This window comes from Neocloeon triangulifer, unplaced genomic scaffold (genome assembly GCF_031216515.1).
Source record: "Neocloeon triangulifer isolate White Clay Creek 2 clone unplaced genomic scaffold, ASM3121651v1 ptg000003l, whole genome shotgun sequence".
NCBI classification, from domain to species: Eukaryota; Metazoa; Arthropoda; class Insecta; order Ephemeroptera; family Baetidae; genus Neocloeon; species Neocloeon triangulifer.
The window spans coordinates 7,202,073-7,214,326 of record NW_026775546.1 but is presented as its reverse complement, the minus strand read 5'-3'; the positions used below and the strand labels follow the sequence as shown (position 1 = coordinate 7,214,326).

General features: G+C 38.4%; 2 protein-coding genes across 8 annotated transcripts in view; one reads left to right on the top strand and one right to left on the bottom strand.

Annotated features, from left to right (window-relative positions):
* Positions 1-5,992, top strand: part of LOC132193143 (ecdysone-inducible protein E75) — a 45,527-nt gene extending 39,535 nt beyond the window's left edge. For all 7 annotated transcript variants that reach the window (XM_059613567.1, XM_059613568.1, XM_059613571.1 and 4 more), the window contains 3 exons: positions 1,829-2,047; positions 2,283-2,831; positions 3,134-5,992. In XM_059613567.1, coding sequence (XP_059469550.1) covers positions 1,829-2,047; positions 2,283-2,831; positions 3,134-3,760 — 1,395 coding nt within the window. In that variant the 3' untranslated portion in view covers positions 3,761-5,992. The remainder of the gene's footprint in view (positions 1-1,828; positions 2,048-2,282; positions 2,832-3,133) is intronic.
* A 13-nt stretch (positions 5,993-6,005) lies between these two features.
* On the bottom strand, positions 6,006-11,807 carry LOC132205727 (sestrin-3; the record flags this gene model as incomplete). The annotated part of the gene is made up of 7 exons (XM_059634984.1): positions 6,006-7,058; positions 7,635-7,779; positions 7,835-8,025; positions 8,410-8,669; positions 9,073-9,248; positions 9,303-9,609; positions 11,666-11,807. Coding segments are annotated over 7 exons (1,308 nt in total), but the record flags the coding sequence as incomplete, so codon positions are not given.
* Between the last annotated feature and the right edge of the window lie 447 nt (positions 11,808-12,254).

The following is a 12,254-nucleotide window of genomic DNA, read 5'->3' as shown; positions in this document are numbered from 1 at the left end:
CTCAAGCGGAAATTAAAATAAATTTAAATTCTCAGATAAATTATTAAAAAAAAACTTTTTATTTGGTTTTGAAAATTCTGAAATAAATAAGTTCCGCATTTTTCCCTCAATTACACTTAAAATTTTAATTCAAATATAGAAAATTGATATTTATTTTTATTCAAGTAAAGAAAATTACCAACCGATTATAAATTTCCGAATTAAAAGTTTTAATTAATTTTTATTACATTTACCAATTCAGAAAACCTTGGTTGTAATTCTCAAGTTGAGCAAATCAGCTATAACGGGCCGAGTGCCAAACTCAAGGTCCTTCCTCTCTTGCCAATTTTAACTACCCCCGCGCCCGGCCGGCTCGGCTCACCCCCTCCGTCGACCTTTGACTTTTTGCGCGTTGACCTCTTTCACCTTGCTCGATTCAACCCCTCGTCTGGTGCACCGCGCGCTCGGTGCAATTATTATTGCGCCGCATCCTTGGTGCTCTATGCACATATGTCAGAGTTGCGCGCGAATAATATAATAAAAAGCGGAGAGAGAGAAAGACAAGTTTGTACTCCTACGAGATCGTGACCCTTTCTCCTTGGCGGATCTTTATCTAGCACAATAAAACTACCACATTCTCGGCCGCGACTCTATTTGCTCTAATTGCCTTTCCATCCGGCTGACCTTAACTCAAGTGAAGTGTGGATGAAATTTAAATTGCAAAAATTAACAATTTTTCAATTATTTAATATTATTTAAATGACAATTAATTCATTTTATTACTTATAAAATGAATTTAAAAAATTAATAATATATTTTGTCAGTCCGAATGTCTTGTTTTTGTTATGACTCTAAAATTCTCTATTTATTATTCGGTCTGGTTCGCCCCGGGACGACACCCTGTGACCTCTGGCTGTGTATTTTTCACAGCCAAGGTCGCCTCTCTTCTTCTCTTCATTTGTGATGTCACCGGAAACCTTGAGCGCCTTATTCATGCACAGTTATATTCACTTATATTCTCCTCCGCGCTTTTTTATTACATCAATAATGCCAAGTGCTATTTCGAAAACGGACGCTTTTCCGCAACCCCTCGTGAACCCCTAGCTGGCCGGGACCTTGTGAGTGTGTGTCGTGCGTCATCGGCCGAGGGCGGGGCCACACGCGGGTTGGAGAACGCCGGGGTGCACACGCAGCAGCTCCGCCGCCGCCGCCGCCGCCGATTCTCTTTATCGACTCGGTGCGAGTCAAGGCCACTGCGGCGCCAAGGTCAAACGCGGCTGTCAGAAGCTGGCGAAAAACACGTGACTCACATTGCACACACACACCTACGTCGAATCGGCACGTAGTTGCCATTTTTATCTCGGAGGCCGATTCGCGAAAATAATTCGGTGCGCAGAAATTTGCCGAGAAAGAAATTTAGGCCTGGGTGCTCCGAGCACTATCGATCCCCTCAGGGTTGGCGAATTCGCAGCTTGTTGCGTCAGTCCAATTGATTTTCAAGAAGCAAGGCGGAAAAAGCAAACCTATTTTTTATTTAAATCTGAAATAATTTGCAAATTTAAAATGAAATCAATGTTGGAGCTGGCAACGAAATTGCGGAAAATTTCCCTATCCTTGCGTTGACCGCGGAAACGGTCGCTGTTGCCATAACAAATATAATGGAAAATTAACCTTGAGCCAAGGTCGGCCGACGCGCTGCTCCTCTTATCGTTCGCCTTTTTTGTTTGCATTGAAATGTGAATAATACACCGCCGAGCGAGGCAGACGCGACGAGATAATAAATCTCCTCTCTTGTAGTGTTCCTCCGGTTGCATACATTTTTCTAATTTTTTTCCTCTCTGATTCGCAGGCATGTCCTCTCAACCCTCATGCCGCCCCCCTGAACGGTGCGCAGGAGGCCCTACAAGACTTCTCGGCCCGCTTCTCGCCGGCCATCCGCGGCGTGGTCCAGTTTGCAAAACGCCTGCCCGGATTCGCCCTCCTAGCTCAAGCAGACCAGGTGACTTTGCTCAAGGCTGGAGTCTTCGAGGTGCTGCTGCTTCGCCTCGCGGCAATGTTTGATGCTCAGGTAAGACGCAATTCAAATTACACAAATAAATAAAAAGAAAGAAACTCTCGAAAATTATCAGATTGGCTGTCACGTCTAATTTCAAGGGCCAAAGTTCAAGGCAGTTGCAAAAAAATTTGGCATTGAGATAAAAAAAAAACTTCAATGCTATGACTATATAAGATAAAAATTGAATTAATAATAAAGATTATTATTGAAGAAATTAACTAATAATTTATTTTTCATTTCTTTGCAGTCTGGTCGGCTAGTGTGTCTGAACGGTCAGGTGTTGTCGCGCGATTCTGCACGTTTGTCAGCATCAAACGCGCGCTTCCTGGTCGACTCGATGTTCGATTTTGCCGAGAGGCTCAACGGCCTGGGACTGAGCGACGCCGAAATCGGGCTGTTCTGCTCGGTGGTGGTGATCGCGCCCGACAGGCCCGGCCTGCGCAACGTCGAGCTGGTCGAAAAGATGCACCGGCGGCTCAAGAGCGCCCTGCAGCGGCTGGTCGGCGAGACCCACGGCGACAACGCGTCCGCCGTCCTCGAGCAGCTGTTCGCAAAGGTGCCCGACTTGCGCACCCTCAACACCCTGCACTCTGAAAAGCTGCTCGCCTTCAAGATGACCGAGCAGCAGCAGGACAACACCAGCAGCAACTGGGCTAGTCAGGAGACGTCGAGCAGCAGCAGCGTCGAGTCCGAGGAGATGAGTCCCTACTCCGAGTACCAACAGTCCTCCTCCTCCTCCACGTGTCCGTACAAAATGGAAGGATCTCCCCCGTCGACCGACGAGTCGTGCGAAAAGGTAAAATTCAATTTTCAAAATCTAAATTTATTGAAAAAATGTACTATTTTTAAATTTCTGATAGCAAAATATGTCCTCATTAAATTTTGATATTTTTTTTTATATTATTTCCATATAATTTTGGAAAATTTATAATTGACTAAATTTATAAAAATCAAATAACTAAAATCAAAACAATAGGCTGGCATTAAAATTTACATCAGTCTTATGGGAATTGTTTCACAGTAAACATTTTTCTCGGTGTAGATAATCATTTTTAAATCTTGGTCAGTTTTTAAATTTCTCTTGATTTTTTGTTGCAGGTTTGCAGTCTGAAAAGGCGCGGTTCCACGGTCAGTATGTACGAGCCGAACCCCAAGTACGCGCGCAAGATCCCCGAGTCACCCCCCTCAGACTCGGGCATCGAGTCCGGCACTGAAAAGCTGGACAAGTTTTCGGAAACGTCCGTGTGCAGCTCGCCACGATCCTGCGCCGACGTGTCCGAGGAGCCGCCCACGGCCTTCCCCGAGGACATGCCGGTGCTGAAGAGGGTGCTGCAGGCGCCGCCCCTCTACGACACCAACTCGCTCATGGAGGCGGCGTACAAGCCGCACAAGAAGTTCCGCAGGCCCATTCCAGGCGAGGAGACGACGACCTCGTCCTCGCCGGCGCCACCCCCTGCGGCGCCCAGCCCCTCGGCGGCGCCGTACAAACCGGTCAGCCTCAGCGCCACCCACACCATGCTGGCCCGATCTCTGGCCGAGTCGCCGAAACTCACCCCCGAGCAGATCAAGCAGGCCGAGGTGATCCAGAACTTCATCATGCAGGAGCCGCCGACGTCGTGGCCGCCGCACCAGGCGGCCACCGGCCAGACCTCGGTCATCATGAGCAGCAAGGCCGTCGCCTCGACTGAGTCCCAACAACCGCTCAACCTCTCGATCAAGATGTAAACAAAAAACTTTTCTTCTGCCGGCGGTTGCTGCTGCTTTCTGACTTTCCGCGGACTCTGATATAGAAAATGCAGTTTTCTTTCAATTCAGTTATATATTTTTTTTCTTGTTCTCCGCGATTATTATATATTGATTATTTTTATGTGCCAGATGACGAAGAGTGCAATTTTTCACTTCCTAAGACCAAATACTGACTTTTTAAATTAAGTAATTAATTGCTCGAGTTTAAGGTCGCCGTACTGCTGTTGTAAAATTAATTTGATATTTTTTAAATGCGTTGACAGTTTGATTGCGATGATTTGACTAGTGTACATGTACAAAGCAAGTTATTTTTCGTCAAGAACCCTATCAGCACCTCCTTTTAATTATTATTATTATTATATCGTCTCGTCTCATTTTAAACTCTGTGTAAATTATTACACTTTCCGTTATTTACTAATAGCAAATCGTCCGATTTTCAAAATTCGCAGACTCTCAAATTTGGAAAAAGCGATTTAGTGCAATGCTGTAAATATCGTAATTATTATCATAATTATAAATAATATCTGTAGGCATGCGATAATGTCTGATAATATTATGTATTTTCCCCAACGCGAGTTTGAAAAACTCGAATGCAAACTTTTTATTAATAATAGAGTAATAATTGAATGTAATCGTAAACACACACACACGCGCGACTAAAAACCAAATCGTCAATTTTTGGTTTTAAAACTTAATAATTGATACTTGATGATGAAGAAGAACACACACATTAACACACACACACTACATAGCAAATCACAAACACATGTACACACAAACACACACAGCTCGTAAATTCAAATCCACCCCAATAATGTAGCGAAATTTCGGGATATTGTACATATGGACTTTTCGAAACCAAAAACTAATCTAACTCTGTCTAAAAATAGAGGATTTGAGTTTTGATAGAGAAAGTAAGAGAGAGAGAAAAAAGTTTCGAATCATTCTGACTGCGTCCGGGGAAACCCTCCGGGTGATGCACGATGACATTTTTTACAAAAATCTTCTTCACAAAAATGAAAAGTCTGTGTAGCGTTTAGTAGTTAAAGCAGTAATTAACTAATTCGTAATTAAATCCTAGACAATTAATTAATTAATGTGTAATTGCGAAAAAAGAACTCATCTCTCGACCGTATTAAAAACGCAAATCAAATCGGTTATTTAGTTGATTAATTAATTCTTTGTGATAATCGTTGATTATTATTTAATGTCTACATTACTTCCTCCAATCAGCAGCTATATATTTTCCACTTTTTCAAAAGTCGTTTTCATCTCTTGTGTTGATTTGTTTATTATTGAATTCTATATTTGCATTCTAAACACACAGCGAGATACGAATTTTATATACAACTTCCTCTATGCTGTATAACTCTTTAAAAAGTAATTCATCCATTATTAATAGAAGAAAAAATCGATCTACTCTCAATGTGAACCAACAACCGAAATACCTGGACAGGCGGTCTCTCCGCGAACGCGCCCAAGCCCAAAAAAGTTTATAAATCGGAACACGTAAAATAAATTTGATCACTTTTATATCTTTATCACGTTGAACAAGTACAAAAAATAACATCTTTCTCATCTCGCGAGCTGTGGCGCGTCCGCGGAAACTTTGTCAGGACCAATTTTGCAATGATTGTGCAGTATTCTATATTCTCCCCCATGATAATAGATTTTTCCACAATCGCTTCTATACCCTTCTTCTGTTATTTTCTACGAACCCGCTTTCTAATTTATGCCTTTTTGTTACACGATATAAATGTTAAGGTTAAAATTTTAATGATGACGAGTAAAAAAAAAATTACGACGAGATATATTTTTGTTAGTCTGAAATTCTAATTGACGGAAAATACTTTGGATTATTTTCTTAGCCCACCTACTTGAAAAATCATCCTGCGAAAGTGGAACATTTTTTGAGCTATAAATGAATTGTGCGAACTTTTTTGAGAGTGACTGCCGCTTTTTTGTGTACGACGCTAATAAAAACCAAGCAAGCAATGGATGCGCGCGCGTAAAAAAATTGTAAGCTACAATAAATGGTTTTTAGGGGAATATTTGTGAGTGCAAAATGCTGCAGAAAGAATGCGCTGTTTCATTGTTTTCTTTTTTATAATAAATAGAAAATGTGAAAAAAATAATGTAATAATTTTAAGTTGGTATAATGACTGTTTATTGTGGTCAATAAAATATGGTAATTTTAAATTAAAAAAAAAACACCCTGTTTCATTTCTATTGAATATTTTTATTCTGAAGTTTTACATCAAGAACTCGATTTGTCTTGAAAAAAGAGTTGGTTTGATTCTCAAAATATTATACAACTTTCTTCTCTCGACTGACTGAACATAGATAGTTTTACACAAGTACATATCAGCTAGTAGGTATTTTTCTCAGCATCTTTAACCAGTTGACATCCATCACTAAATATTCATTTTGAACAATTATATTATATTACTAATTTGTTTGTGTTTTTTGATTGGAGCCCTCAAAAGTAACTGACAAAAACAAGCACTGGACTCTGCACCGTTTGGTTAGTTAAAAAAATGAGAATTTTCCAGCAAAGTGAGAAGCGTTCTAAATTTAAGTTAATAATTTGGCAAGACCATAACGAGTTAATCGATTAAGACACACAAGTTCTAAAACTAACAAAAGCCTACGAAAAGAATACTAAATTAATTTGAGCTCCTCAGATTTGAAGAAAATTCCTCATCAGTCTTTTTAAAAACAGCAATCAATATTATATATTTTCAAACGAACCTTCTGATTATTTTGATCAGTTATTTTTACTAGATAAAAACAGGAAATTTAGGCAACTCCTTCAGGTACTCAACTAGCAGAAATGAATTTCGTTGGTTGTGCGCCAAAAAAATTATCAAAATTGTAAAAAATTTCACTAGAGAATGACAACATTTAAATTATTTAAATGATAATTGTGTGCTGTTGTTCGTCTGAAGAGAAGTCAATTACTTTTGAGGCAAGTCTTTTTTTCAACTCGAAATCTAGGAAAAATTTTCCTTTGAAATCAAAACCGTCCTAGATCACAAGATATTGTTTCCATACAATAAATATTGTTCCTTTTGAAAACAGCAAGTTTTTCCTCAGTGGTTATTTAGTTATTATCGGCAGAATAATATTATTATTACATGATGATATCGCATGTGTGGGAATATAGTTTTCATCTTGTTTGTGCCAGGGCTCAGGTCATGTACTTCATGACTACCCTGAGGGCGTACAACAGTTCTGCCTGTAGTCGGGCTTCCAGCACCATCAAGTTGACGTGGATCTGAAAGGAGCAAGGAACAAAATTACTACCACTGTTTGAAAGTAGAAAAGAAGCTGAAAGAATTAAAAGTCAAGAGTTTCAACTTACATTCAAGGTGTACAAAGAAAGCTAATTAAAAATGCAATCAGATTTCTGAAAAATTTTAATTGAATGTGGAAATGAATGAAAAGATGACTGAAATGTAAATTTATTTATAGTCAAATTTTCTCAGGATGAAATTAGTTAAATTATTGATTGTATGTATTTTTTTTACTTAATTACTTTTAATAATAAAAAAATGCTGATTGCGAAGCGTCTCGGAAATTTTGGAAAATTAAGATTTTTATAAGTTTTGATCCTCGGACGAGCATTTTGCAAAATTACTATCAGAAAAATTTAGAATTTAAATATAAAATAATGCTAATTTTAGCCATCACTAAAAACTGACTTTGACATAAGCAAAATGAATTAAAACCAAATTTAACCAAAAGAGTTGGAATCGTTTTGCTAAGTTTTATCCAAACATGGATTGTGATTTTTTTTTACTAGACTTTTTCAATGTGCAATTTTTTATTTAATTCTTTGCACAATTTTTACCTTTTCGCTGTGTTCGAACTCTCTGAGAACGCTGATATAGTCCCTGGTGGTTATTCTTTCCGGGAAACAGCAGGTCGACTTGATGTAGGCCTTGAGCCACCTTTCCAGCAGCTGATTCACCTCTCCGTAGTCATAATCATCATGCCTTAGATTGATAAAAATAAGTATCGAGGTGATTTTTGGGATCAAATATGACAAACCTGATGCCAAACATGCAGTGAATGTAATTCCAGATGGCCCTTCGGAAGCGTGACGTGTCCACGTCTGTGCGTCCACCCATGGTGTAGTAGGTCAAGTTGTAGGCAGTCTTGAACTTTTCGTCCAGCAGATTTCCCACATCGTTGTAGAGACGGTTGACTAGAGAATATCCATGGTCCTCCCAAGAGTAATCCTAAAATTGATTTTAAATTTTTATTGTAATTCGTTTTAATTATTACTGAAAATGAGCTAAATAAAAATTTTATGCTTCTATTTTTTTTTTAAATTTATTTGTTTGATTTTATTTGCTTTATAGTAAGAAATAAATAAGATTGTAAACAAAAAATATATCCAAAAAATACATTGTTCTTGTCTTCAGCCAAAGGACCAAAAATTTTGATTTAGAAAAATTGTTAAAACTTAACATATTTAATTAATCCATTTAAAAAATCCAATATGATTTTCTTTCTTTACAAATTACAGTAACATTGAGTAAATGAAACCTTCAAATATATATTTATCCTAAAAAATTGAATTTTTTTTCTGTTTAAATTGTTTTATAAATTGATGATTATACCTGAACCCTGAATGTGGGCAACTCTGCCATCTCTCCCCTCCTCTGAAAGTCTTGATACAAAAAGTCTGGGTCCTCAACAAACTGACTGAGGTCAGTTGGCTGAGATTGTACTGGAGTATTGGCGATTTCGATAGCCTTGTCGCATTCGACGTGGAGGAACCGTTTCGTCTGCTCCTCAATTGAGAATTCCTCCTCCCGTTCGGACAGACTCTTCATCCTCTCCATCAGGATGTCCACGCCGACTTCAGGTTCGACAAGATCTGAATACACAAATACAAACAATGCATTAGTTTAAATTATATTGAAGAAAGCAAATTAAGTCAAAATATAGCTATTGGAATTTATTTCTCTATTTCTAAGATAGGCTTGAAAAGATATGAATAAAAATAAATGGTTCTTACAAAATATAAAATTATTTTATTTTAAAAATCATAAACTGCTTTTCGAAATTGTAATTAAATTCCAATAAGTATTTTATACCTTGGAATAGACCCAGGTACGTAAATTTAAAAAAAAAATATTAAATAATGAAATTGAGTTGAAGAAAAATATTCTCTTAATCTATGAGTTAAATTCCAAGACTATAATATCCTTAATTTACTAATAAAATTTCCACTGAATCCAAATACTTTTAAATATTTTTCAGTTTCAAACTCTTTTTACCTTTGATTTCTGCAGGTGCATCTGGATCATCATGATCATTGATTCCACAGCCAAAAACAAAGCTGGCAAGTGCATGGAAATGCGTAAGTAATACTATGGCGTGCACCACCTCGGCCAGCGACCAGTTGCTGCCCCTGGTGAGGCGTTCGATGTGGCACTTGTTGAGCAGCCATGGCCTGTTAAATCCGACCAAAATCAAAACTTCAATCAAAAAATGAATTTCTGCAAACCTGTGGGCCAAAATTTTGTTGATCTCGTTGAGCTCGTGCAGTTTCTGGGGCACAAACTGGAGGCCTCTGAGCCAGCCGGGGTCGCCGCCCTGCTCGAGGAACTCCTCCTTTTGGATTTCGACCAGGTAGCTGCACTGGTGGCGCGCCGCTGCTATGATGGCAATGTAGTGGCGGTAGTCAGCAGGCAGCGGTCCGTCGCCGCGCAGGATGAAGTTCTGCGTGCGCAAGAAGACCTCCAGGTATGTCGGGTGGTCACCCATCGTCTTCTGTATGCGCTCCAGCTTGGATCTCGTTTGCCCACGGCTCTCTGAAATAAGGAAAAAAATTAATAAAAATCAATTCTAAAAATTACATTGAATGAATTTTTTTTTGTCAAAGTTATCTTAAAAATTAATTGTTGAAAATAATTTTAAAATTACATTTAAAATCTAAAAAATTATATTTAAAAAAGGAGCATACATTGCATTTTTTTTTTTTTAAATGAATATATATGAAATTAAAAAATTGATAATATTAATTTTAAATATTTTGAAAATTTAATATTTCATATCTTATGTATATGATTTAAATTACATAACTGGAGGAATCAAAGTTTTTTTTTTTTAATTTGTAAGTTGATCGAGCGATAAAGGGCAAGGCAATGATTAATTTCCCCCTCAATCGTGCCACCGCGTTTGCAACAGAGCTGCTTTGTGCAAATTGGCTAATTTGATGATGAAGCACGCTATAAATCGCACGCCACCATCACACCGACAGAATTACTCACGAATATAAATAAACGTCCACAAAAGGGCGTTTTCTGACTGATGTATTTTTTGTTTGCTCATTGCCTGAAATCACGCAAAAGAGTGTTGTCGGACAGACCTTGTTTACACGCAGAATAAAAAATTTCGACGAACCGCACCAGCGTATATAGTCAAGCGAGGCAAACAATCAGCTTTTTGTCCCTGGAAGCGATCGACGGAAAAGTATAATAATTCTGTTTTGCGGCCGTTCTATGAATCAGACTGCTTGGTTGAACACGAAGCTACTAGAATTTTTTTCCAACTAAACAGCGGAAAAGGAAAGAAGTGATGCAATGAGAGGCAGTGCTGCTCACGATAAAATCAACAACTTGCAATTGCATTCTATTAACAATACGATTATTGGGTAAGTCTCAATAACAAAGCAGATAAAACGGAATAATATTTCCGATTCCCGTTTAGACCATTTCGACTGCAGATTTGGAATTTTCATGCTCGAAAACATATAAATTGATATGTTACAAGACTATGCAGAGACATTACTTTTCAATCAGACCTTCAGGTCGCGTCAGGGTGGCACCTTATGGATTTTATAATTTTTTATGGCGAACGCATTCAGATACGACGCGAGGCACGTGTCGACTGAAAATCAAGGTGCGGCGTAAGAAGACGTTTCTTTTAAATAAATCAGGAACCTGCGGCGACCTTCAGGTCGTTTCAGGGTTTGCACATAAATGTGTAAGGTCAGATTTTTCGCAAAGCTCTGCCAAGTTTGATTTTTTCACTAACACCTCTGGAGCACATTAATGAGCAAATATAAAACACTCAGGTTGTAAACCCCGAGTTTGCGGAACCTGAAAAAGGTGAAATAATGACGACTTCTAGAAAGTGGTGCGTGTTGGGTATGGTTTTATAGGTTTTCATGACATATGAACTCAAATTTGCTGTCAAAATTTAATTTAAAAAAAAAAAACATCTTAATCTTTAACTTAAAATTTACAATAATTAATGGAAAAAAATATCTTACTTACTGAAAAAATGCGCCTGTCAGTCTCAGCACGTTATTCCCCGATTATACAGCAAATTACGCTGATTATAACGACAGATAATTAATCGTTTCAAAATTTTCCGACAAGTACCTGAGCCACTTCTGGTCTCGGACTGACTGACTGTCTGTTTGATCATCGGTCTCACGTGTAACACAATATAATTATTTTTGCAATCTTAATAACAATTCCGTGCGGAATGAAATAGGAATTTTTAATTGCCCCCCACTACGCACTGCCACACGAGACATAACATACTCGGGCAGACCTTGAGTACATGATGCAACCCAACGTACAACTCAAGGCTCTCTCGTTACATTTCACGGTCTCGGTCGCTCTCTGGAAATCAGACACACAAATTTCCAAAACAAACATACAATTCGTTTGTTCGTCCAAGAGAGTGTTTGTCTACATTAAAGTGTCTGTTTGCCCTCGGAATTATTATCTCTGATGCGTGGAAATAATAAGACAAAAGTTTGTCCAACCAAATCCATCTCCTCTTATTTACAATCAGCTAGAAATAGCCACCGAAAGGGTTAGATTCTCGATTTTTTTTTCTCTATAAAATAAATACCTCGGTCGAAAAAATGCTGAGCTCGCTCGCATCCAATTTCGGGAAGTGGCACCACAAAACGCTCTTCAGCTCGCCTCCTATTCCTAGTCCAGCATAATTCTTGGTCTGCAACGGCGCTACACGTGAAGATTTCGACGGCCGATCAATTCGTCGGCACCTTCAGGAATATTCTTCCAGAATTATATTAATTTACTTTTTGCTCCGTCGTCTCTCCGCTGCCTGCCTGTTTCCAACCGAGCTGCTTTTGGGTTCTTCAAGCTCCGCCCCTCTCAAGATTTATTGCCCGCCGAGGACTCGAGGAGCTTCCCGCCAAGGAGGTTTGAATCACTGTAATGCAAAAATTCAGAAACCGGTTAAATTCTAGCATAACCGGTTTAAAAGTTTCACTTGATTCAAATTTTTTAAGTTTTTAGTAAATTTAACCAATTTTAAGTATCTGATTTGATAATATTTTGTAAATTTACATTCAAAGGCATGCAAATATTTTTTTAAAGGCTGAATTTTGTAATTTTAGCGATGAAAAACCGATTATTGGCAAGTGTGATCATTTGATTAACCGTCCAGTTTTTGCGGGTTTCGATTGTAGGTG